Source organism: Adiantum capillus-veneris, chromosome 11, assembly GCF_014529385.1.
Source record: "Adiantum capillus-veneris isolate H3 chromosome 11, ASM1452938v2, whole genome shotgun sequence".
Lineage (NCBI taxonomy): Eukaryota > Viridiplantae > Streptophyta > Polypodiopsida > Polypodiales > Pteridaceae > Adiantum > Adiantum capillus-veneris.
In genome coordinates this window covers 123,136,045-123,162,772 of record NC_140941.1, presented here as the reverse complement: position 1 = coordinate 123,162,772, position 26,728 = coordinate 123,136,045, and the positions used below count along the sequence as shown (strand labels likewise).

The following is a 26,728-nucleotide window of genomic DNA, read 5'->3' as shown; positions in this document are numbered from 1 at the left end:
TGTGTTCAGTGCCCCCACTATTGATATCACTTGCAACACTAAACAAGAAGGCAAGGGGAAAGGGTAAGAGCTCAAGCATCACCATCAATCAGCCAAAGGATGCCCTTTCTCCTAGCACAGTCAAGGGATGTTCAAGCCCAAAAATAGCACCAAGAGGACCATCTAGTGAAAATAAGAAAGGTCAAGTAGTCATTAAAGAATTGAAGAAGTCATTAGAAGAGCGACATATCAAAAAGAGCGAACAACAAGGTGGCCGTCTAAACTCCGAGCAGAATGACTCTGAGCGACGCTTGAAAACACATAGGTCAAGTCCATGAGGATTTAAGGTCCATGGGCTCCATACGCACCACCTCCAAGGCGATCGCGCAGAGCGAGCACAACTACCCTTCTTTAGATAATTGCGGAAGGACTTCCAATACACTTGGTTCCTTTCCACACAATAAGAAATACAAATAAAAGATAATACATGATGGTCGATGAGACCATCTGGAGAGCGCTTCTCGATCCAAAAAGAGTCCTTGAGTGAGTTTATGACGCATTAGTTTCTATTTTCTAAACTTGATACAATGGACACTTATTACATCATGTTTTGCATTGTAGAAGTCTGCAAGTGATCTATCGTTTTGTAGTTTCCCTCTCTCACATCGGCCTAATGAATTGTGAACAATGGCTCGAAGGGACTTGTGTGGACGAACTTACTGACACATTGCAAATTGAGCACTAGTATTGATGTTGTTTCCCTTTGGAATGTATTCTCTATAGAGCTTGTGGAGTGTGTATTCACTCTAGCTATAGAGTTTCTCTTGTCGTATGGTGCAATTGTGGTCGCATATCGAGGAAACCATCTATAAGTTGTCAGCCAGGGAGGCTTGCAAGTGCAACTTTCACCATCTCTACACCATTTTTCTTCGGATGTTCTCATGTACATATGTTGTTATCAACAATTTCACAGATTCAATAAACCCTAAACCATTTCTCTATATATTTGATGGTAGTTACTTTTTTTTCATTGTAACCCTAAAGCATATTACAGGTTGAGACTTTGGTGCTAGCCATCTTTGCACGCGGTTGTGACAGGCTCCTAGTGGTTCCATTCATCGTCACATCAAAGATGTTGCAACCGATGATGATGGTTTTGATGTTGATAGTGATATCATTCGAGGACCATTTTGAGAGGCATCATGGACTCTTGACCATTGTGGATCACCTTTCGGCCCGCAATGTGTAAAAGAGTGATTTCTTGGCTCAATAAGACGTGAATCAATCCAAGCTACAAACTATACTTGTTAGTGCAGTGCCCATTGATGTATGTGTTTTTCTTTAGGTGACTTGTAGGGACATTCACGAGGGTTGGCAATGCAATCCTTGACTATCTTGCTGGATGCAGTGGCTTGGAGATGGAGTATGAAAGTCTACTATGACATTGCATCATCATTGAGTGGGACAGTAGTGTGCTTATAGCATATGTGTTGCCACAACGATAGCTTCTAAGACACAGCCACCCACATCACATCCATCACACCCCCATCACCCTATGTTGTCGTTCTATCCACCCTCGATTACACGTCCATCTATTGTGTCTGGTTGGCCATTTTCATGATCCACCACTCCACATGCCACTATTTCGCTCGTTACCCCTAAAACTTTCAATAGCACATGCCCAAATAGCATGGCCTCCACTTGAACCACAATGTATACTTTGTATTGTGTACTTTTTATGAAATCATTTTATATGTCATGTGGGATTAAACGCTCTAAATTCTTTTGTCAATGTACTTTAATTTTGTAAAGAAATGCTAATAATTTCACGATGTGTGAGTTAGTGCATGTGAGTGGTCTAATTTAATTGATGGAATGAAATTTGGAAAGTGACATTTTGTTCAATGTGATATTTTTCTCAAAAAGAAGTCAAAAGCGATGGTGTGAATGGCCTAGAATAGTAAAGTGACTTTGGTTTTCTCTAAAATGCAAATTCAATACACCTTCCGTTCATCCACAATTTGTCTCCGCACTTATTTACGAACACTTATTCATTGACTCACAATATCTCTCCACACTTATCTACGAGCACTTATTCATTCATTTGCAATTTCTCTCCACACTTATTTATGAGCAACATCTCTTGAGCTTTTCTTCACATCTTCTTACTTCTATACTTTCACCATGCCAAGAGGGGACCGTTGATGGCCTGTTGAGTGTGGGCAAGCTACTGAACGCAGATGTGCTTCTTTCGTGGTCGACTTGTCCTCCATGTCGGCCCTATCAACAATGCTCACACTAATTATATGTTAAATACTTTGTATATAATGCTTAGCTTTTGTGAAACAAAAAGTACACACAACAACACAAAAGCTTTTCTTGAAACTTATGAAACTACAAAATCTCTATTCAAAACCATGTATGAGCTAGAAATGTGTTGCTATTGCCCACAATGAAGCTATAAACTAGGAAAATCTTGGATATTGTAGTGCAAGCAAGTGTGCAACCTTCCAGAGGCATGTGGAGACTTGGGTACAAGTATGGAGCATTGCTTCACACGGACATGCTAATGGAGCCAACAATGGAAATGACAACGACAACGACACTAACGCTGGCAACGAAAACTAGATTTTACCATTGTATGCGAATGCTATTGAAATAGGTATGTAAAGCTTAAAACCTTTTGGCATTACTTAACTGGTTGGTTTCACTCAATACTTATCCTTTCGCTAATCTTGTTTGAATAAAGATGTATACTTTAAAGCGTTTCAACATTACTACATGGGGTTGTTTCACCTATCTCAATGTTAAGTTAATTTTGTTTACGCATTCTACCTTATATTGAAGTTGTAAAAGTTTTTCAACATGAAGTGTCATATACAATAAGTTTGTGTATGTGTTGAAATATTTGGAATTTACTCACCAGATTCCAAAAAAACGCTCATCATGAAACGTTCGTCATAAAATGATGTTGGTACATATATATTACATGCATTGGATATTCATATTGTGTTGATCTATATGTAGTGCACTGCTTCATTTGTTTCAATCTTGTCACATTGTGAACCATCTCCAAAGACATTGTGCTCGTGTATTTCTCTGGCATTATAATGATTTCTTTATTGTGCCGTATGGTTTTGAGATATTGACATATTAAACAAATCTTAAATAGGACAAACAAAAGTTGGCAGACAATTCTGAAGATAAAGTCAATGGAGATTATTCTATGAAATCTTTTTGATATCTATTTCTCTTGAACCTTTTAAGGCCATCATTGTATTTATAAGAGTGATATGGCTCCTCGGCAATGTTCTTTGTAAAATTTAACGATATTTTAAAATAACGATGGGTATATATGGAGCAATGGGCGCTACATAGAGAGACAGTGATGACGTAGGACAAACGGCCATAGAGAAGAAGAGTCACATAACCATGTGAAACCAAATACTAATAAGGCCAAAGACAACATAGAGGAATGGAACACTCCAGAACATGAAAAGGTTCGCTTTTAAATATTTGCACGTACCGCTAACGTAAATTCAGTAGAGTTCCAAACGTAGCGTGCTTGTTAGGAGCAACTTGGAGGCGAAGAAAAGCACAGACGCGCTTGTTACGTGGGTAGCCTAGCAGAAGAGCCAGGACATTCAAAGACAATGGCTTCCTCAGGATCGCAGCAGCCCGAGTCTTCAGATGCGTAAGTGTATCGTAGTATTGTGCGTTTATGTAAGGAACTATGTGCTAAATCGTGGAGAGATTTGAGGGTGGTGTTATTGATCGTTATACCCTCCTGTATAATGTATGCCACCAGACTGGTGGTATGCACCACCGATTCAACGTAGGGTGTAGGCAGAGACGTACAGAGTGTGTGATCCTCATGATGGCCAGAATGTGTATGGGGCGTGTAGAATCATCTCATTCCATCATGACATACAGAAGCTAATTGTGCCCATGTATGAGTGGACGTCTTCAAGTAATTATACTCCTGCTCGATGAAGATGACCCATTGTTTTAGATTATACTGGAGCACGATTTTACCTATTTGACATTTTTTAGCACTTGCTTACTACCACGCTTTTAAGACACCTCATTGATCTAGATCACAATGGTCTTTCTGAGATGCAGTAACTACTTTGTGGTAAAGCCCCCACTTTGATGCTTGTTCCTTGGGGTATGGATATTGCAGAGGGTGGGAGATTCCACTGCTCGAGGCCTGTAGAATGTCGTTAGTCCTGAAAGATAGGGATTTATCAGAGCAATGGCAATGGTTGTGGCCTTTTACTAAGAAAATCTTGGTATATAAAGCAGTGCCCTTTTTGTCAAAGAAGTATTGTGTTGCCTAGTCTATCAGAAACTACAGATATTTTACTTGTTAGCGCTTGATCTCATTCTATTAATTATGCAGAAGTACTTAAACTGCTTCTCTATATGCAAAATTTCCCAGTGTTTTCCTGGTCAGAGCATCACAACTTACCATTGTTGGGATTTCTACAGAAAGGGAAATAAGAAGGACTTTAGCACTGCTATCTTGGATCGGAAGAAGGCTGCAAATCGTTTGATTGTTGATGAGGCTGTTAATGATGATAATTCTGTTGTGTCACTGAATATGGAGACTATGGAGAAGCTGCAGCTGTTTAGAGGGGACACTATCCTTTTAAAGGTTATAAACAAGCCAATGCTCGACTATGCTATCCACTGTAGTCTCTTAAATTTCGAAATTTAATATTTGCATTTGGCGTTATGATTTCAGGGGAAGAAGCGGAAGGATACTGTTTGCATTGTGCTTGCAGATGACACATGTGAGCCACACAAGATCAGAATGAACAAAGTAGTCAGGGCTAACCTGCGTGTTCGCTTAGGGGATGTCGTGTCAGTGCACCAATGTCCTGATGTGAAGTATGGAAAGCGTGTGCATATTCTACCCATTGATGATAGTATCGAAGGAGTGACTGGGAATCTTTTTGATGCTTACTTAAAACGTAAGTTGCCTGTGTATGACCAATCTTTTCACATTGATCATGCCATGATTGGTCTGATAGTGTGTTGTGGTGCATTTGTCCTACAGCATATTTCTTGGAGGCTTATCGCCCTGTCCGAAAAGGGGACCTGTTTTTGGTTCGAGGTGGTATGAGGAGTGTGGAATTTAAAGTGATTGAGACAGATCCAGCTGAGTATTGCATTGTTGCCCCCGACACGGAGATTTTTTGTGAAGGTGAACCTATTAGACGAGAGGATGAGGAAAGACTTGACGAAGTAGGTTATGATGATGTTGGTGGAGTTCGCAAGCAAATGGCTCAAATTAGAGAATTGGTTGAGCTTCCCTTAAGGCATCCTCAATTGTTTAAATCAATTGGCGTAAAGCCCCCAAAGGGCATACTGTTGTATGGTCCTCCTGGTTCTGGCAAGACTCTCATTGCAAGAGCTGTAGCAAACGAAACTGGGGCATTCTTCTTTTTAATCAATGGCCCTGAGATCATGTCGAAGCTTGCAGGTGAAAGTGAAAGTAATTTGCGGAAAGCTTTTGAAGAGGCTGAAAAGAACGCTCCTTCAATTATTTTTATTGATGAGATAGATTCTATTGCTCCAAAAAGGGAGAAAACAAATGGAGAAGTTGAACGACGGATTGTCTCACAGCTTCTTACACTTATGGATGGTTTGAAATCACGGGCACATGTAATTGTGATGGGGGCCACTAACAGGCCGAATAGCATTGACCCTGCATTAAGGCGTTTTGGAAGGTTTGACAGAGAGATAGACATTGGGGTTCCTGATGAAGTTGGTCGGCTAGAAGTTCTTCGAATCCACACAAAGAACATGAAGTTGTCCGAGGATGTAAGATATTCAGTTGTGAGCCTTCAGTTGAAGCTTATAATCACGATAACATGATCTCATGGTAATACTTTTGTGCGTTTTGTTTGTGTTTCCAGGTTGATTTAGAAAGGATTGCCAAGGACACACATGGTTTTGTTGGAGCTGATTTAGCAGCTCTATGCACTGAAGCTGCATTACAGTGCATTCGTGAAAAGATGGATGTTATTGACCTTGAAGATGAGACGATTGATGCAGAAGTTCTGAACTCCATGGCAGTCACCAACGAACATTTCCAGACAGCCCTTGGCACTAGCAATCCATCCGCATTGCGAGAAACGGTATCCAACAACTGCTCTTTTGAACTTTTTTCAACTGTACAAATCAATCTACAAGTCATGTTTTGGACTTTCCAGTGATCTGCCTTTCACACACTTACTTTTTTGACTTTGTCCTTGTACGTCTACCAGGTTGTGGAGGTACCCAATGTTTCATGGGAGGACATTGGTGGTCTTGACAATGTTAAGAGGGAGCTTCAAGAGGTACACTCAATAATGTCTTTTGAATGATGCTGTCTTAGGATGCCCTTTAATTCTGTATGGGTTCACTAACATCTTGCTTAACAATTCTTTCGTAATTCAGACGGTGCAATATCCAGTGGAGCATCCGGAGAAGTTTGAGAAGTTTGGGATGTCCCCTTCCAAGGGTGTACTATTTTATGGGCCTCCTGGTTGTGGAAAGACCTTGCTTGCAAAGGCCATTGCTAATGAGTGCCAAGCCAATTTTATCAGTGTTAAAGGGCCAGAGTTGTTAACTATGTGGTTTGGAGAGAGTGAAGCAAATGTGCGAGAAATTTTTGACAAGGCCAGACAGTCGGCTCCTTGTGTCCTCTTCTTTGATGAGCTAGATTCCATTGCAACCCAGGCAAGCACTCCTTGTCACTTTTTATTCATAGCAGGATCGCTTAATCCTTTACTTTTAAGACCTTGCAATAAATGTCTAGGATGAGTTATCAAGGGTGAAGATGGTGGGGATTTCTTTTGCAGGCCAGGCACCAGCCAATCAAACAAAGCCGGATTGAGAGAGAGAGAGAGAGAGAGAGAGAGAGAGAGAGAGAGAGAGAGAGAGAGAGAGAGAAAATTGTGTTAATGCCTCTTTAGAGGGTGAAGCTGACCTATAGGACAAATCAGATACGTCGTTTCTTGTACAATCCGCTTCAGGGGCAATGAAAAGATAGGCAGTAACACTGAGCTGTCAATGGAGTCATAAAGTCCTTGATCTCCGGAGTCTTGAGAGAAACTCAGTATGCTGAACTTGGTGTCAATGTATGCTCGTGTGTGTGTGTGTGGTGTGTGTTTTGTTGGGACTCAGGAGCACTCGTTAGTACCTAGTTCTACACCCACTATTGGGCACTGATGATGTTAGTGGGGATGTTGTATTATTTAGTCAATACTATTATGCATGAATGAAGTTGATGGTTACACTGTCTTATGGATGACTACCAAGAGCCTATATCTGCACTTTACTTTATTGGTGAATTTGGGCTCTTCCTGGATTCATCTAGGTATGTATATTGCTTTTATGTAGGAAAATTCTGGCTACGACCTGGCTTTGTTCTTTTTCATGAGTGTTGACAAAACTTGTTTAACTACATTGGCTGATTTTATTTTTATGGATCACCAAGCCCTTCTTTATTCAGTGAGTAAGCCTTGTAACAGGAGTCGCTAAGCTTGCCATTGACATGTAACGCTAGATCGATAGGAATGCTGGATTGGGGAAGAGGAGAAAATCATCCTCCTCAGTGTGCTTGTCACAAAACGGGAGCGTACACGAGCACTTGAAAATCTGAAAATTAAAATACTTAACAAATGTGAGAGAAGGGAGAAGATCGACACAGTATTGGGGACCAGAAGATGGGCTGGTCCCCCCCCCCCGTTAAGAGTATTCTTTTATTCAGGGAGAATTCGTATACAAGCACGAGAACGCGAGGAAACCCCTCCGTTCTGTAATCTTAGACCTGAAGGTCGTGCTTTCCCGTAAAGGGCTTGGGCACAAGGCCGTTCCTTCTCGTAAGGGACTTAGGCGCGAAGCCGTACTTTCCCGTAAGGGACTTAGGCGTGAAGCCGTACTTCTCGTGAAGGGCCTTCTCGTAAGACGGGAGATTTCTGCAAAACAAACCACACAAACACGCGACAACAATTCGTATGGCGAATCCACAATAGATATCTGTGGCTCTTGCGCGGGAAAAGCGACTTCCGTGCTTCGTAGTCTCGCGATCTCTTGCGGCAGAGTCTTCTCTTGCTGATGTTGGTACCTCCCGTGAGTGAGGGCATGTGGTGCTTTTATAGCTCCCTGGCCATGGCACGAATAACTGCTCACATAGAGTTCGCGGCCGGGGTTTTTTTTATTTTTTATTTTTTTTAAAATTTTTTATGGCGCTATTCTACCCGAAATAGGGAGAGAGAATTCGCAGGCTGGTTTTGTTGCTTTATCTTCTAAGTGGCTGCCCACTTATTAAGTGGGCGGCCGGCATATTTTAAAATTGGTCTGAACTTGCCCAAAAACTCAATAAAAACCTTATAAGTTAAAACCAATGCATTTAACAACACTTCCCAGGCGTCCCTAAATGCAACCACATGCACGAATGCAATGCAAACATAGATTCCTCGCGGGAAAGCGTTTGCTTTCCGGCGATTGTTCCTGCTTTTCGTAAAAAGCTTCATTGATCCCATCTTTATTCTTGTGCTTGCGTTCTTACGCGTATTTTCTTACTCAGTTCGGATTTCCTCCTTAGCCTACGGGATGCCCCCTTATTGATGCACCCGTTACCCATCATGTGACGCATCAGGGGCACTCGTAACCCGGCCCTTTCCATCGAACTTACGGAAACTCCTTCGCGATGTTTACCGTCACCCATCAAATGACACATTAGAGTTGTCCGTTCTTGATGGCAGTTCCTGTAGCTACAATCTTTTAACAGTTCTTAGTGCACACAATAAAATATCCTAAAAAAGAGATTAATCATTAAAAATAAGAAAATAGTCCAATTAGCAACATCCCTCTGGCTTCTAAACAGTTGACCTCAACTGTAGTGCTTGGACATATACCTCTAGTATCTCGGGGTAAGCTGCTAATTCCTCTTGCGTCATCCACTGAGCATCTAGATTCGAATAGTTCTTAAACTTAACCAAATACTTCTGTGTTATCTTTCCGGATTTGAGAGACTGCTCCTCATGACTTACTATCTGCTCCGGTTGGAGTATTTCTTCCGTTTCCTCAACCACAAGAGATTCCTCAGCACTAGGCTGGCTTGGAGGCGGTCCCACATACGGCCGGAGTAAACTGACATGGAAAGCATTATGGATCTTCCAATTAGGCGGTAGCGCTAATTGGAACGTGACATCATTTACTCGCTCAGTGATCTTAAACGGCCCATAATAACGGGTAGAAAGTTTTACCACCTTCCCCTTATGAGACGCTTGTTTCTTGAGTCTTGCCTTCTCAAACTTGAGTAAGACTAACTGTTCGACTGTTAAGTCTAGATTCCTTCTGTGCTTGTCTGCAACTTTCTTATGCTTTTCCTGAGAGCGTAGAATAGCTCTCCTAACTTGCCCGTAGGCTGTGTCCAAGTCCCAGACAAATTCATCTGCTGCAAAGATCTTATCCTTAGTTAAAAGGATGGGTGGAAGCAAAGGCTTACCATATAGAATCTCAAAAGGTGCTTTCCCTGTCGATGAGTGTATGGTATTGTTATACGCATACTCGACAAGAGGCAAATATTTCTCCCAGTCAGATTGCCGGTCTGACACATAAGCTTTTAACATATCCAATACTGTGGAATTGGCTCTCTCACTTTGCCCGTCCGTTTGAGGATGGTAGGCAGATGAAAAATTCAGCTTCGTACCAAGATTATCTATCAAGGCACGCCAAAAATTTCCTGTCATGCGAGGATCTCGATCACTCACAATAGACTTAGGCATTCCATGATGCTTAAAGATCTGTGCCAGAAAGACCCTAGCCGTATGATCTACTTTTATCGTTTTCTTGACTGGTATAAAGTGTGCTTGCTTGCTAAACGTGTCCACAATGGTCCAGATCGCGTCATTTCCAGTCTGAGTTCTAGGGAGGTCCATGATGAAGTCCATGGCAATACTTTCCCAAGGTTCATTAGGCACAGGCAAAGGTTGTAGCAACCCAGGCGTCTTATGCCGATCATACTTCACTTTTTGGCAAACCAAACATTCCCTGACATACTTATCAATGTTTGCTTTAAGGCTAGGCCAAAAGAAATATCTTTCCATTGCTAAGGTCGTAGGGAGAATACCCCGATGACCCGCATAAGGCGAAGCGTGTGCTTCATCCATGATCTTCTTTCTTAATGGTTCCACCACACATATGGCCTGATGGCGGTAGAGATAACCGTCCCGAATGGAATAGGGAAACTCAATTCTCTCCACGATGTAGCTTTCCCCAAACGGTGGAGAAGTCTGGATCATTCGGATACAAATCCGGTAGTGCTTCTAATTCTTGATGATACACCGAAGTGATAGTGTTCACCCTTGGCCGCCTAGACAATGCGTCCGCGACCACATTCTTACTCCCAGCCGTGTGAAGGATCTGGAAGTGAAACATAGACAAAAAGTTTGCCCATCTCATCTGCTTCTCAGATAGTTTCCTTTGCGTAAGAAAATACTGCAAACTCTGGTGATCAATCTTGATCACAAAATCCGCTCCTAGAAGATAGTGCTTCCAGTTGGATAAGGCGTGAATCACAGCCGTGAGTTCCTTTTCGTAGATTGATGCATGCAACTCTGCATCCTTAAGCCGTCTGCTTTCGTAGGCCACTGCATGGCCTTCTTGGTTTAACACTGCTCCGATGCAATTGCCTGAAGCATCGCAGTGAACCTCAAATGGTTTTCTTAAGTCAAGCACTATCAAAATAGGTCCATGGCTTAGCAAGTACTTGAGCCGATCAAAAGCTCCTTGTTGTCTCGATCCCCATCTGAAAGGAATCTTCTTCTTTGTCAAGTCATAAAGTGGTCCTGCTACATGAGCAAATCCTCGAACAAACCTTCGATAATACGAACATAATCCTAGGAAACTACGTACATCATGTACCGTAGTGGAAATAGGCCAATCTTCTACCACTCGGATCTTGGCAGGATCCATACTCACTTGATTGTGAGAGACTATATGGCCGAGATAGTGTATCTTTGAGAGAAAGAACTCGCTCTTCTTTGTATTCACATGCAACTCATGCTTTCGCAATTCTTGAAACACTAAGTCCAAGTGCTTCTGATGTTCCTCTTCTGACTTAGAGAAGATGAGTATGTCGTCAAAGAATACTCCCGTAAAAGCTCGATACGGGCTGAAAATGCGGTCCATCATGCGATTGAACGTCGTAGGAGCATTTGTCAAGCCGAAAGACATTACCAAAAATTCATATAGTCCAAAGGTTGTGCGGAAAGCAGTCTTGGGGACATCCTCAGGGGCGATCCGTATCTGGTGATACCCACTCTTTAAGTCTATGCGACTAAAGACACTTGCACCTTGCAACTTATCAAGTATATCATCAATCCGAGGGATCGGAAAGCGATTCTTGATTGTGATCTTGTTTAAAGACCGATAGTCTATGCACATTCGAAACGTGTCATCTTTCTTCTGCACCAGTAGAACTAGAGAGCAGTAGGGTGAAGCACTTGGTCGTACTAACCCTTTCTCTAGAAGCTCGTTGACTTGCTTCAAAATTTCCTCTTGCTGAGCAAGACTCACCCGATAAGGGGGTTGATTGGGAGGCGAGCTACCCGGTATGAGATCTATGCGGTGATCTTCCGGGCGTACCGGAGGGAGTTCATCAAGAAGTGTTTCCGTGAAACAAACCTTGTACTTTTCAATAAATTGAAGACGCTTAATTTCCAAACTAGAGAGAGAGTCCCTACTAGTTTTATCCTTTGCAAAAATCAAGTAAGCAGAAACACACTTCTTCATTTCTTTCTTAATGGAGATATGGCTTACAATTGGGAACTGCCAATCTCCTGCATCAGCTTGAATCTTTATTTTCTTGCCCCCATGATCAAAAGTGAGGGTCTTTTCCACCTAATCGGGAATAGGTGTCATGTGAAAGTGCCATGGCATACCCAAGATGATATCACATCCCTCGATGGGTGCCATCAAAAATGATTCGCGGTCCTTGTACTCGCCAATCCGAAGATTGAGCTGTCCTTGCACGGGAGTTGCATTGGTTGTCAACCCCTCGAATGCCGATCCGGATGTAACCGGTGTGCCAAGCTGAGCTGGTGTGAGGCACAAACGTTCCGCAGTATCCAGGGAGATGAAGTTATCCGTGGATCCTGGATCATAAAGAATCAGTACTCGCTGGTTGTTCAAAGATCCCCAGCCCTTCAGAAGTTGACGCTTCCCTTTCTCCATTTCTGTGTTTCCTTGAACATCTGGAATGGAGTTCGAGCTTGGTGGTGCGGGTTCCTTCCTTGCTTTCTCTTGCCTCGTAGAGGCTTGCTCTTGCCGTTGCTGCTTTAGCGGGCAGTCCGGTTTCATATGTCCTTTCTCGCCACAGTAGTAGCATCTTCCTTCCTCTCTGAAAGTTTGAAGTTGAGTAGGAGGAAGGTACTTAGTTCGCTTGCCAGTGCCCTCTGGCTTCTTAGAATGATCATCGTCTCTAGTTGGAGGACGTTTTCTTCCTTGGCCCCCTTGGTCATTGTAGACCCCTCTTTGTCTTGCACGGTAAGTGCTATGCTCCATCTTTTTGGGCGTCCCAGTTGAGTGCAAATCCTCAGCAATGTTTGCTGACTCCATCATCCTCTGAAGAGTATCATGCGGATACACCTTCATACTCTTTCGAAGCTGCGGTTGGAGACCCGCTTCGAACTTTCGTTTCTTTTCCTCGTCGGCAATCTTCATGAAGGGAGTGACCTTCAGAAGAACCGACCAATACTTGTCCACATAAGTCGTTACTCTTTCATGTTCCTTCTGGGCAAGCCAGTCCCATTCCTTCCGTACTTACTGATGCACCCGTCACCCATCATGTGACGCATCAGGGGCACTCGTAACCCGGCCCTTTCCACCGAACTTACGGAAACTCCTTCGCGATGTTTACCGTCACCCATCAAATGACACATCAGAGTTGTGCGTTCTTGATGGCAGCTCTTGTAGCTACAATCTTTTAAAAGTTCTTAGTGCACACAATAAAATATCCTAAAAAAGAGATTAATCATAAAAAATAAGAAAATAGTCCAATTAGCAACAGTGCTAGGCCCCCTTTACCTTTGCGAGGCTTAAGAAGATTAAAGGGAAGGGGAGTCTGAGTCTCTGATCCTGGCTGAGAAAAACCCTGTCCTCGAGATTTTTGCGTTGTAGGAACAATCCCAAGAGACCGCAGAGATCTATCCGACGAGTGTTGAACTTAAGACTTGATAATCCAGAGGTTATTGGGATAACTAATCTATCTATCTATCTATCTATCTATCTATCTATCTATATATATATATATATATATATATATATATATATATATATATATATATATATAGAGAGAGAGAGAGAGAGAGAGAGAGAGAGAGAGAGAGAGAGAGAGAGAGAGAGAGATGTTATATTAACGTCTTTAAAAGGCCAAAGTGACCAATGAGACCAGGAAGTTACAATGCGGTGTATTTGATACCAGGTCAGATTAACATAATTTAAATTATAAATTAAACTAGGGATAACAAGATATAAATACTGTGGAATCCTAAACTAAGCGGATAGGTGTGAAAGGCGAAAGGCGTGAGATGTGTGAACTGAGCTATACAATGTGTAGACTGTCACCAGGAGGTGTATTTTTCCTGTTGCCTTTCGTAAATAAGTACTAGATATTTTTATTTATTTTATTTTTACTTGTTTTCCCTGGAACCCTTGAAAAGGTGCAAGTGGACATTGCATGGCCAATGTAAAACGGCTCCGGCCGAATAGGTTTCTCACAGGGGGAGTCTGGGTCGATCAGTCTGGGACTGGTCGGGCCAGTTAGCATTGAATTCTGATGAGTATGGAAGCCTGTGCGCGCCAAATGAAGTCTGGGCCACTCGGAAAGTCACTCATAATAACTTTATAAGTCAGTGGGAACTAGAGAATTAACTCAAAAGGGGCAAACTGGACACATGGCGGCTCTTGGTGAAGTTTTCCACTTCCATCAGCGAGAGGGGGCGCCCAATTTGAGAGAGGAGGCTGATTTGACTCATAAGTGACCTACAGTGTGTGTGTGTGAGTAGTGGTTGCAGGTCTACAACTTTAATGGAAAGCTTGCCTTCTCCTCTGTCTCGTGTAGCGCGATGATTTGTTCTCGTGCATCTCTCTCTCCCCTTTGGCACATATGGTAATGCCCCACTAGTTGGGCTACTCAGTTGAACATGTACAGTTCTGGGGGTTTATGCGCGTTTGCCAAGGCAAGAGCCTTCTGAACAGGAATTGGATTAGCTAATCCCCCACAGGTACGCACAGTTCCATCGTGAAAGATTGCGAGTTTGGAGAGTTTTCTTGCGTGAAAACTCGTCCAATTCACTGGGGAACTGTCCCATTGTGTGCGGGAGCCCTTGGGACACACGTAGGCGTGTTCGCTCCGCTAAAAACGATCCGAAACAGCGAATGACAGCCTGCTGTGTTTTTCTGCAGGTTTAGGGTTTCGCACCTAAACTGCAAGGGAACACCGGGGGAGCCTCGTGTGAGCCTTGGGATGCGTGTACATGCTTTTGGGCACCCGGCAGTGAAAAACAGGGAATTACAGCCCGCTGAAATTCTGTGACAGCTCACCAGAAAGCTTCCAGATAGCGAGGGAATCCGTCCTAGACAGGTGTTTTTGACCTACAGGGGTTTTTATGGCGTTATGTTGCCAAAATCAGGTCGAAAACCTGCGTTTTCAGCCCTCGCCAGGTTTGGACAGCTTTGTGAAAACTTGTACGAAGTGGTCAGATCGTCTACCTTAATTTGAATAAAGAAATACCGAAAGGGGCGCCACAATCTTTGGGGCCTATAGGGTGTCGGTCTCGTGTGCGCAGTGACATTCTAGTCGCTGGACGCAACTGTGTTCTCTTCCCTTCTTAGTGCTGTGTAAAGTTAACAGGTAATTGAAATAGTACCGCTCTCTACGTTGTACAAGCCGGTTATATGGTTCCATCGACGGGATAGTCACTTTTTCTTCAAAAAGTGCAGCGTGGATTGTTGTGGGTGAAAGCAACACAGAGCTTGTCGTTATGGCAGAGAAGAGAGACCAAGTACCTGAAGAGGGATCTTCCTCACATGGCACGGAGAAAGTTCCTTCAACTCTTCAAGAAGAGGACAGGTTGTTTAGAACTCAACTGCGTTGTTGCATGGACATGTTTCAGCAGTTGGCTAACAACCTAAGGATGCAGGAGTTCTTACAGGCTCCGACACAGGGTTTTCAGCCTCCTACACAGGGCATGACTGAGCCGTTGCAGGAAAAGGAGATTTCCAATGTGCAGAGGACTCATGATGCTCGAGGGAAAGCCCATGTGGTTGAGCAACTAGCGGTGTCCAATGATCCAAAGCAGCTTGCTTTAGCTGGACAGGAACCGTTTGTGAATGGTCAAGGGAGTAATGAACACGCTATGCGTTAGACCCTTCCATTACCTAATACTTATCCTAGATATTTTGGAGGTGGTTCAGTGTTTCAAGCTATGGCTGGACCTTCCACAGGTTATATGCCAAGGAATGTGTTCGAGACAATGCAAACAGGCATGGGTAACCCTATGTACGCGAACATGGGTGTCCAACCAGGTTTCCAGGGTGCCTACGACCAGTTTCGAGTGCCTGGAACACAATTTGGTATGGCTGGTTTTTCGCAGCCATACGTACCAAATGCAGATATGACAGGTAAAACAGTTGATGCGAGTGCTGGAATGAACACTCATGGAGCACCACTGTTACAGACACTTGCTTATGATAATGTGGCTCCTTTGAGTCAGCTTAAGGATTACAAGGAAGGTGGGCAAGGAGTGAAGTTTGAAACTTTCAGAGGAACTGAGGATCAATTGAAGGCTTTGACCTTCATACAACAGTTCGACGCAGCTTATGCTGGAGGAAACTTCACGGAATCTTCAAAGATACGCAAGGCTGCCACTATCTTGAAAGGGAACGCGCTTCAATGGTGGACCGCATTGTTGAACCAGGGTCAAGCCCCAACAACGTGGGTCCAATTCAAACAGCTTTTTGCGCCTGCATGGTTGACAAACACTTTTGAAGTGGATGTGATGACAGAATGGCACGAGTTGAATGCTAAACAGTGTGCGAACTTGGAAGAGTACAATAAACAGTTTTAGGCCGCACTGTTGCCAGTCACCTCTTACAGGTTTGTGCCATTGTCAGAACAAATTGAGAAGTACTGTTGCGGATTGCCCAAGAAGATCAGGGACTATTGCACAAAGACTACTGTCATGAATATGTTTCAGTTGATAGAGAATGCAAGAGTGGCCAGCAATCTGTCGAAGGGAGATTCCGATGGATTTAATAGCCACAAGAAAGGGTCCTAGGGCAAACAGTTTTCAGCCAAGGGCAATGTTGCAGCAAAGCCTTCTGAGCCTCCCGCAAAGAAGCCCTCCACTGAAGAAGGTGATACGCCCAAGAAGCAGTCTAAATCTTCTTCCGGACGAGGACAAGGGCAAAAAAGGCATTTTTCTGGCAAAACTTTTGAAGAAAGGAAAGCTCTTAGGGAGGCCAAGAAATGCTACATTTGTGAACAGGAAGGACATTTTGCGAATGAATGCCCACAGAAGAAGTCACAGGATAAGGATGACAAGTCAGACCATAAAGGGAAGAAGTCAAAGCCAAGTGCAGGACTTGTTCCAGATTTGGTTGGAGACCAGCCAAACACAGATGCCACGGAGTTGTTCAGAGCTTGGGGCAAAGTTAGAGACCAGACAGTGCTGGTTTTCTTTGATCTAGGAGCCCGTGCAAATTTCATATCACCAGAATTGGCATCAAAGTTGGGCATTCGTGCAGAGGAGATGGGTATGATAGGGGAAGCAGGTTTGGCATGCCCAGGTCATTCAGAGCCCGTTACTCCCATTTTGGGAAAGCTTCGTCTGCACATTCAGAGCTATTTGGATGCGGAAGAATTTCATATTATGCCACTTGAGGGCTGTGATGTGTTACTGGGTATCCCATGGTGTTACAGGTTGCATGCTATGGTGGATACTTACAACAAAAAGATTACCCTTGTACATAGAGGAAAGACTCATGTCCTTGATGTAAAGCTTAAAGGCGAGTTTGTTCCAGTCTTTTCTGCTTCTGCTATTTCATCTGTAATAAAGAATCATCTTTCTGCGTACTTGATCTTTGCAAAAGAAGTACCTCTAATTTGTCTACCTTAGATAAAGACAGGTCAACTTTTTTGAGTGGTTTCAGTGATTGTTTTTCGGACTCTTTGCTAGGGGAGTTACCTCCTGAGAGACTTGAGGATCATACCATAGATCTTGTGCCAGGTTCTAGTCCACCGAATAGACCACCATACAGGGTTAGTGCAGCCCAGCAGAAAGAGATTATGAGTCAGGTCAACGAGCTTTTAGAGAAGGGGCTGATTCAGCCCAATTCATCCCCTTTTTGTTCACCTGTACTCTTAGTGCAGAAGAAGGATGGTTCATGGCGCATGTGCATTGACTATCGTGCCTTGAATAAGAATACCATCAAGAACAGGTTCCCCATACCGAGGATAGATGACATTCTTGATCGGCTTGAGGGAGCGTCATTGTTTACAAGAATAGACTTAAAGAGTGGCTACCATCAGATACGCATTAGGCCAAAAGATGTCCATAAGACTGCGTTCAAGACAACATTTGGTCTCTATGAGTTTCTTGTCATGCCATTTGGTCTCACAAATGCTCCGGCCACGTTTAATAGAATGATGGACAGAATTTTTAGACCACATAGAAACTTCGTGGGTACCTTCTTTGACGACATGATTGTCTATTCGAAGTTTGAAGAGGAGCATAGGGATCACTTGACTGCAGTTTTCAATGAGTTACGTAAGAACAGGCTACTCATTAATGCGAAGAAGAGTGAATTCTTTTTGCAAGAGATTCACTTCCTTGGGCACATTGTTTCAAAGGATGGGGTATGCATGGATCCCGCGAAAGTGGAAGCAATTAGATCATGGGCAGACTTGAAGTCCGTACACGACATTCGAAGCTTTTTAGGCTTATGTTCCTACTACAAGAGGTTCATGCGAAATTTTGCTGAGATTGCTTCTCCACTCCATGCACTACAAGGAAAAGGAGTTACTTTCAAGTGGACAGCCAAGGAAATTTTAGCGTTCAAAAACTTGAAAGAGAAGCGGACTTCAGATCCGGTAATCATTTTGCCAGATCTTTCGAAACCTTTTGTGGTTCAGTGTGATGCGTGTGGCCATAGTCTTGGTGCAGTTCTAATGTAGAATGGCCGAGTAGTCGCATATGAGAGCAGAATTCTTTTGAAGACTGAAAGGAACTTGCAAGTCTATGAGAGAGAATTGCTGGCAGTAATTCATGCTCTCACTAGTTGGAAACACTATCTGCTAGGGGCTGATTTTGTTGTTCAAACGGATCATCAAACCTTGCGATATTTTCTCACACAGACGAAGTTGTCTGAGAAGCACATGCGATGGGCAAACATCTTGTCAATGTTCCATTTTCAGATTGTGCATGTGCAAGGGAAAAAGAATGTGGTGGCTGATGTGTTGTCACGAAAGCCCCAAATTTCAGCAGTGTCAATTCCGTACCATTGTGAACTAGAAGAAATGAAGACACAATATGCTGAAGATTCAGATTTTGCAAGGATCTATGACCAGCTTGTTGATGGGCAACATCATGAGCACTATATGCTTAAGAATGACTTTCTCATGATGCATGGAAAGTTATGCGTTACTAAACCGTTACGGCCAAAGATTTTGATGGAAAGTCATGCTCCACCTTATGCTGGGCATCGTGGAATTGATGCGACAATGAAAGGGGTTGAGGCATTCTTCTATTGGCCAGCTTTGCGTCAAGATGTTGACACATTTGTAAGATCATGCTTAGTATGCCAAGAAGTCAAATTTGACAGACAAAAGCAACCGGGATTGCTGCAGCCATTGCCGATCCCAGATAGGCCATGGGAAAGCATAGCAATGGACTTTATCTTTGATCTTCCAAGGACGCAAACAGGCAATGATGGGATTTGGACTATCATTTGTAGGTTCAGTAAGCAGGCCCATTTCATTCCTGTGAGGAAGAAGATAAAGCCATAACACATTGTCAAGATATTCATGAGCAATATCTTTAAATATCACGGGATGCCTCAGTCAATTGTCAGTGATAGGGATCCATGTATGACGAGTCTTTTCTGGAAGGCATTGTTTGAGAACATGGGCACTACGCTAAAGTTCTCTTCTTCGTTTCATCCGCAAACTGATGGACAGTCAGAAGAGGCAAATTCTACTGATCTGGACTTGCTCAAATGTTATGTGTCAGAGCACAAGGCAACTTGGGAACACCATCTTCCATTGGTTGAATATGCTTACAATAACACTGTGCATACGTCAACAGGTAAGGCACCATTTGAGATAGTGGAAGGAGGGAAGAAAGTCCCGTCCATTTTGCAGACTAAGGACAAGATTTTTGAGGCAGACAAGTATGTGCAAGATATGGATGAAACATACAGGAAGATAAAGATTGCTGTTGAGAAGACTCAGGCTAAGCAAAAGAAAGCTGCTGATCGTCATTGTCGTGAACTTGTATTTTCACTTGGTGATTGGGTGCTTTTGCGCTTTGAAAAGGTCAGGTTAAGGAAAAGGAAAGGCAAGGAACGCTTGTTTCCTAAGCTCAGTATGCGATATTATGGTCCTTTTCAGATTTCAGAAAAGATTTGCGATGTAGCTTACAGGTTAAAGCTACCAGAAGGTTAGAAAATACATAATGCTTTTCAGAGAATATGCTTGATGAGGAACAACCCGAAGTGGAAGAATTGGATGAAATCCTTGTTCCTGAACAGATATTGGCACATAAAGAAAGAAAGGTTAGAGGAAAGGTTGCAAGACGCTATTTGGTGAAGTTCAAGAACTATCCATCGTTGGATGCCAAATGGATGGAAGAGTCTGAGTTGGTTGATTCACCTCAGCTATTGCAATTGTATCTTGAAGCCTTTCAGATGGAACCCACAGTGACTTGATGTAGACTTTTTGGAGCAAGGCAAGAGCATGGTTCATGATGCTCAAGAGAGTAGTTAAACAATTGTATCTACTCTTTCCATATAGAATTTAGCTAGAGAAGTTTGTGCTTGAGAGTACACTAGAAGACTTCTATGCTTGATATATGTGTCGTAGCCAGGTTGGTGGGATTGTTTAATCGTCCAACGCTACATTTCCGGAAGCATGTATATCTTGGATTCCCAGCATAGAATATATGTGATATTAGGAGATACTGCATGTATTATTGGCATGCAAGCGAGGTCGCTTGCAGTATTTCAAGGGTGGGGTGTGTCATCAAGAGGTGTATTTTTCCTGTTGCCTTTTGTAAATAAGTACTAGATATTTTTATTTATTTTAGTTTTCCTCGAAACCCTTGAAAAGGTGCAAGTGGACATTGCATGGCCAGTGTGAAACGATTGCGGCCGAATAGGTTTCTCACAGCGGGAGTCTGGGTCGGTCAGTCTGGGACTGGTCGGGCAAGTTAGCATTGAATTCTGATGACTATGGAAGCTTGTGCGCGCCAAATGAAGTCTGGGCCACTCGGAAAGTCACTCATAATAACTTTATAAGTCAGTGGGAACTAGAGAATTAACTCAAAAGGGGCAAACTGGACACATGGCGGCTCCTGGTGAAGTTTTCCACTTCCATCAGCAAGAGGGGGCGCGCAATTTGAGAAAGGAGGCTGATTTGACTCATAAGTGACCTACAGTGTGTGTGTGAGTAGTGGGTGCAGGTCTACAGCTTTAATGGAAAGCTTGCCTTCTCCTCTGTCTCACGTAGCGCGATGATTTGCTCTCGTGCATCTCTCTCTCCCCTTTGGCACATATGGTAATGCCCCACTAGTTGGGCTACTCAGTTGAACATGTACAGTTCTGGGGTTTATGCGCGTTTGCCAAGGCAAGAGCCTTCTGAACAAGAACCGGATTAGCTAATCCCCCACAGGTATGCACAGTTCCATCGCGAAAGATTGCGAGTTTGGAGAGTTTTCTCGCGTGAAAACTCGTCCAATTCACAGGGGAACTGTCCCATTGTGTGCGGGAGCCCTTGGGACACGTGTAGGCGTGTTCGCTCTGCTAAAAACGATCCGAAACAGCGACTTACAGCCTGCTGTGTTTTTCTGCAGGTTTAGGGTTTCGCACCTAAACTGCAAGGGAACACCGGGGGAGCCTCGTGAGAGCCTTGGGATGCGTGTACAGGCTTTTGGGCACCCGGCAGTGAAAAACAGGGAATTACAGCCCGCTGAAATTCTGTGACAGCTCACCAAAAAGCCTCCAGATAGCGAGGGAATCCGTCCTAGACAAGTGTTTTTGACCTACAGGGGTTTTTGCGCCGTTATGTTGCCAAAATCAGGTCGAAAACCTGCGTTTTCAGCCCTCGCCAGGTTTGGACAGCTTTGTGAAAGCTTGTACGAAGTGGTCGGATCGTCTACCTTAATTTGAATAAAGAAATACCGAAAGGGGCGCCAGTCTTTGGGACCTATAGGGTGTCGGTCTCGTGTGCGCAGTGACATTCTAGTCACTGGATACAACTGTGTTCTCTTCCCTTCTTAGTGGTCTGTGTAAAGTTAACAGGTAATTGAAATAGTACCGCCCTCTACGTTGTACAGGCCGGTTATAGTAGACAATTTTGGAGGGAAGTAGAGATGTATCTTCGTAGAGATCCATCTTCATCTGCACTCTGGACGACGAAAAAGTATGGCTCGAATCCTTTGCTGTAGCCTCCTTCGAAACTATGTAGCTCCTCTTCTCCATCTGGGTCGTCTAGATCTCCCTAGCTCCAATGCTCGGTCTATGAGAATGCAAGTAGTGCGGGTAGACCTCTCCACTGTTGGTTGCTCCTCTGTCTGTTCTTCTGGGTGTACAATATCTAGTGTAAAGAAACCTGTGATTTGTCTCTGGGGTTGTCTCTCTTCAGCTCTCCTCAGTAACGTTTCTCTATGCCTGTGTAGCTCAAGTAGATATAGCCCAAGACATCTCTGATCCTCATAACTCATGACCCTAGATAGAGGCCCAAAACCTTCTCTGAATAGACAATAAAAACGGCCTCTTATCTCATATTACACTGTGCAATGACATATGTAATGTACCTCTGTCTCTGGCTCTAGATGACATAAGCGGCATATCTTGCTATCTGCTGGTGTCCCTCTGAATCTGCCAGTCTCAATCTCGAGCTGATGTGTGGACGTTCTTATCTGGCCAATGGCACATCGCACACCATGAGAAAGATGCTTGTCCATATAGCTAGGTCGAATCACAAACCCATCCCTCGTGAGGTGGAGAAAATGCTCTCTATAGAAAGCCATCTTTGTCAGAGTTACCCGGAACGCGGAACGGGGGAACGGCCAGGGGTCCCGAACGGGAACAGCGCGGAACGGGAGGCATAAAAAACACCCAAATAATGCTTGAGAAGGGAATGGGTGTGAGGGGATGCAATTTAATTTTTGAGTCCTTGCACACTAAAAAAACACCTAATGTTCATTGCAAATTTACAAAAAACTGCCTATTTCTTCCCATTTTTGAGAGTTGGCTGTTCCGGGCTGTTCCGGTATCAGGTGGTCACCCGGAACGGCAAAACGTTCCGATCTTTGTGCCCAACTCCTGTATCGGCTCTATCCATGTCCTCCTCGTGTCCAGCTGGATCAGATCGTGACGAATGAGTCTATTAATCTCTACGTGACAAAGACCTCAAGGGTGCCTGTAGCTAATTCAGTCTAGATCAGTCTCCTTGGTAGTATCCCACAGATTGTGTACAAAGGAGACTGATCTTGGGGTACAAAGGGGGGGGGGCAGCTAATTCCGCTCGAATGATATCATGTGGTATAGAAGCCTTGGCTCTAATCAGTCGAGAGATCATAGATATCAGCCTACAGAAGGTCCCCAAACCTGCACCCCATATAACATAGTAGAGGCAACCAAAGTATCAAAGAGCCATAGCTTTGTCCTAGGTTCCTGGAACTGAACCTGCGAACACATCCTCTCCATTCCTCCCAGAGCCGCACCAGCTCTAGTTCGTCTAGTCTCTGCTGCTCTTCTCAAGGAAAATCTCGGCCCAGTAAAGACTACCCCGAGGTAAGTGTATGCATCTGTATACTCCACAATCTCCTGATCATATTTGAAAGTGGGTATTGATCTCCTGATCCATTGCGGTGTGGTGTTAAACACCATAACCTTGGTTTTACCTAGGTTTACACACAATCCACAATCCTCTGCAAAATTGCGTAGTGCATCCAACTGTCGTTGCATACCTTCTGGTGAGTCAGATATCAACACAATATCATCAGCATATAGCAGCAATGGGATCCACGTCCCTGCCAGCTGTGCACCTCTGTCACCCTCTCTATCGATGTAATCAGACATCTCATCAACATACATACCAAATAGAGTAGGAGACAATGGGCAGCCCTGTTTCACTCCAATAGTAGAGTGAACTAAATCAGATACCCCTTCCGGGGTGCATACATGTCCCATCACTGATCTGTACAAAGCCATAGTCCCCCAAATCACCTCTATGGGCACCCCCATCTCCTGTAGTCTGCGCATCAATCTAGCTCTTGGTACCATGTCAAATGCTTTACGGAAATCCACAAAGCTACAATATATCCGTCTCCCATGTGCTCTGCCCTCAATGATGGCCCTGAGTGTTAAAATATGATCAAGGGTGGAGAAACCCCTCATGAAGCCTGCTCGACCCTTTGCTCGTACACCCTCGCCCTCTGGTCAAGTGTTGCTCCAGGATAGATGCATACAACCGTGCCAATGTGTGTCCAACCATAATAGTGCGGTAGTTCCCAGGCTTTGTAGGGTGAAGATGGGCACAATGTTAGACAACCTCCAAGTCTCAGGTAATCCCTCACACATGGCACGATTGAACAACACTGCGAGAACCTCCATCAGCATATCCTTGGCATGTATAAAGTGCTTCGATACTAGACCGTCATGATCATATGCCTTCCCGGTCTTCATCCTGTCGATGGCCCTTTGTACCATTTCAGGTGTAAAGAAAGTGCTCGTAGCTGGGCAAGGCTTGGTAGGGTCTGGCAGGGGTTCTTGTCCAGGAACCGTATATAATGATGTCGCATATTGGCCCCACACCTTAGGCGAAGTAATCACTGGGGGAGGGGAGTGCTCATGGAAGAGAGAGAGAGAGAGAGAGAGAGAGAGAGAGAGAGAGAGAGAGAGAGAGAGAGAGAGAGAGAGAGAGAGAGAGAGAGAGAGAGAGAGAGAGAGAGAGAGAGAGAGAGAATGAAATGAAATGAAATGTTATATTAACGTCTTCAAAAGGCCAGAGTGACCTATGAGACCAGAAAGTTACAATGTGGTGGATCTGATACAAAGTCAGAGTAACAAGATGACAAAATGACAAAAAAAAAAACTATGAAATCCTAAAATGCTAGGTGTGAACTAAGCAGCTAAACAGCTAGCTGGGATAGCTAGATCACAAGAGAACCAACATCGGTCGCTGGCGGATCTCATCAATCTCCTCCATGGTCAGTAGTCTGACCGGGCATCGTGCATGTCGAGCCAAAGTGACACCGACTCCTCTGATGCAGCCTCCGTCGATGCTATGTAGTCCTCCGCAGTCGTGGGCGTCTGGATCTCCCCAGCTCAGTCGCTCGGTCGATCAGTGTGCCTCTGGTGTGAGGCGATGAGCTCTGCTGTGGTAGTAATTCCTCCGGGTGTCCAGTGGCAGCTCTAAAGAAGTCTGTGATCTGTCTCTGAGTCTGGCTAGCCTCCAGGCTCTCTCTGTGTCTGCACAGCTCGAGCAAAAACAAACCCAGGCATCTCTGATCCTCGTACCGCATGACTCTAGAGAATGGTCCAAAGCCCTCTCTGAACAAGCAATGGAAGCGGCCTCGTATCTCGTAGTAGACGGGGTAGTGGCATGTGTAGTGCAACTCTGTCTTAGGCTCGATGTCACACAGGGGGCATGTCCTGGCCACTGCTGGTACTCCGTTGTATCTCCCAGTCTCGATCCGCAGCTGGTGTGAGGATGTGCGTATCTAGCCAATAGCACATCGTATCCCATGAGACAAGTGGGTGTCCATGTATCTGGGCCTCGTCACAAAACCATCCTCCGTAAGCTGGAGGAGAGATGCTCTCTATAGAAAGCCATCTTCGTGCCCAACTCCTGCGCTGGCTGTATCCATGTCCTCTTGGTGTCTAGCTGAGTCAAGTCCTGGCGAATGAGCCTGGTGATCTCGGACTGTGTAAGAGTCAGAGAGGGCGCATCCAGTGAGTACTGGCAGGGAGGCAATCTGTCTATGCTGAACCCATGTGCCTGAAACCATGATGTCATCTCCCCATACCAGCATGTTGTATCTCCCTACATGGCTAACTGTCGAGAGGACTCAAGTGCAAGGCGTGCATATCTGTCTCTGGGAAGTTCCCCCATGCGGTGTATTAAGGAGACACATCTGGTGAGCGCCTCAACCACTAGTGGGGGGGCAGCTAGCTCTGCTCGTACAATAGCACGTGGTACTGAAGCCTTGGCTCTTATGAGCCGCGAGATCATAGAGACCAGAGGCTTCTCCATGTCCCCCCATCCATCATTGCGGCCTGTCCTCCCGTGATGATCCAGTGAAGGTCCCCAAATCTCAGCTCCATAAATCAATGCAGAAGCCACCAAAGTGTCAAAGAGTCAGAGCTTTGTCCGAGGCTCCTGAAATTGAACCTGTGAACACATCCTTTTCAATCTACCCAATGCTGCATGGGCTCTGGTCAATCTAGTCTCTGCTGCCCTCCTCAATGAAAATGCTGGCCCACTAAATACCACTCCAAGGTAAGTGTAAGCATCTGTATACTCCACCTTCTGCTGGCCGTATGTGAATGCTGGCGCTGACCTCTTGATCCACTGTGGGGTGGTATTAAATACCATGACCTTGGTTTACCAAGGTTGACGGACAAACCATTTTTCTAGGCAAACCTATGCAAAGCATCCAAGTGACGTTGCATCCCCTCCGGAGAGTCAGAGATCAACACAATATCATCAGCATATAACAATAGTGGAATCCATGTCCCTGCCAGCTGTGCACCTCTATCACCATCTCTCTCAATGTAGTCAGAAACCTCATCCACATACATACCAAATAGAGTAGGAGAGAGTGGGCAGCCCTGCTTCACCCCAATAGTGGAGAAAACCGGTGTGGATAGACCCTTTGGGGTGCGTACATGCCCTACTACTGACCTGTATAATGCCATGACCCCAAATGAGCTCTGTGGGTACTCCCATCTGCTGTAATCTGTGCATCAATCTAGCTCTGGGCACTGTGTCAAATGCTTTACGAAAATCCACAAAGCTACAATAGATCCATCTCCCACGCGATCTGCCCTCCTCAATGATGGCTCTGAGTGTCAAGATATGGTCAAAAGTAGAAAAACCCTTCCTGAAACCTGCTTGCCTGCCTGTGCGTATCCCCTCCCTCGCTGCCCATCTACTCAGCTGCTGCTCAAGAATAGCTGCGCACAACTGTGCCAATGTGTGTCTAATCATGATAGTGCGATAATTCCCAGGCTCCATAGGGTCTCCTACCTTGAAGATAGGTACAATAGTAGATAGGCTCCAAGTATCAAGCAAGCCCTCACACATGGCTCGGTTAAACGTAACTGCTAGAAGCTCTGCTAGTAAATCTCTAGCATGCGTGAAATGCTCAGCCACTAAGCCATCATGATCATATGCTCTCCCAATCCTCATTCTGTCAATGGCCTTCCTCACCATCTCAGCGGCGGTGAAAAAAGCACATGT

At 44.4% G+C, this 26,728-nt stretch overlaps 1 protein-coding gene across 1 annotated transcript in view; it reads left to right on the top strand.

The window, feature by feature from the left end:
• Positions 1–3,515: 3,515 nt before the first annotated feature.
• The window catches only part of LOC147447945 (cell division cycle protein 48 homolog), a 37,594-nt gene continuing 14,381 nt past the window's right edge, over positions 3,516–26,728 (top strand). The window contains exons 1-7 of the mRNA XM_086523845.1: positions 3,516–3,673; positions 4,471–4,636; positions 4,727–4,955; positions 5,042–5,808; positions 5,904–6,125; positions 6,255–6,326; positions 6,427–6,708. Coding sequence (XP_086379971.1) covers positions 3,633–3,673; positions 4,471–4,636; positions 4,727–4,955; positions 5,042–5,808; positions 5,904–6,125; positions 6,255–6,326; positions 6,427–6,708 — 1,779 coding nt within the window. The 5' untranslated portion in view covers positions 3,516–3,632. The remainder of the gene's footprint in view (positions 3,674–4,470; positions 4,637–4,726; positions 4,956–5,041; positions 5,809–5,903; positions 6,126–6,254; positions 6,327–6,426; positions 6,709–26,728) is intronic.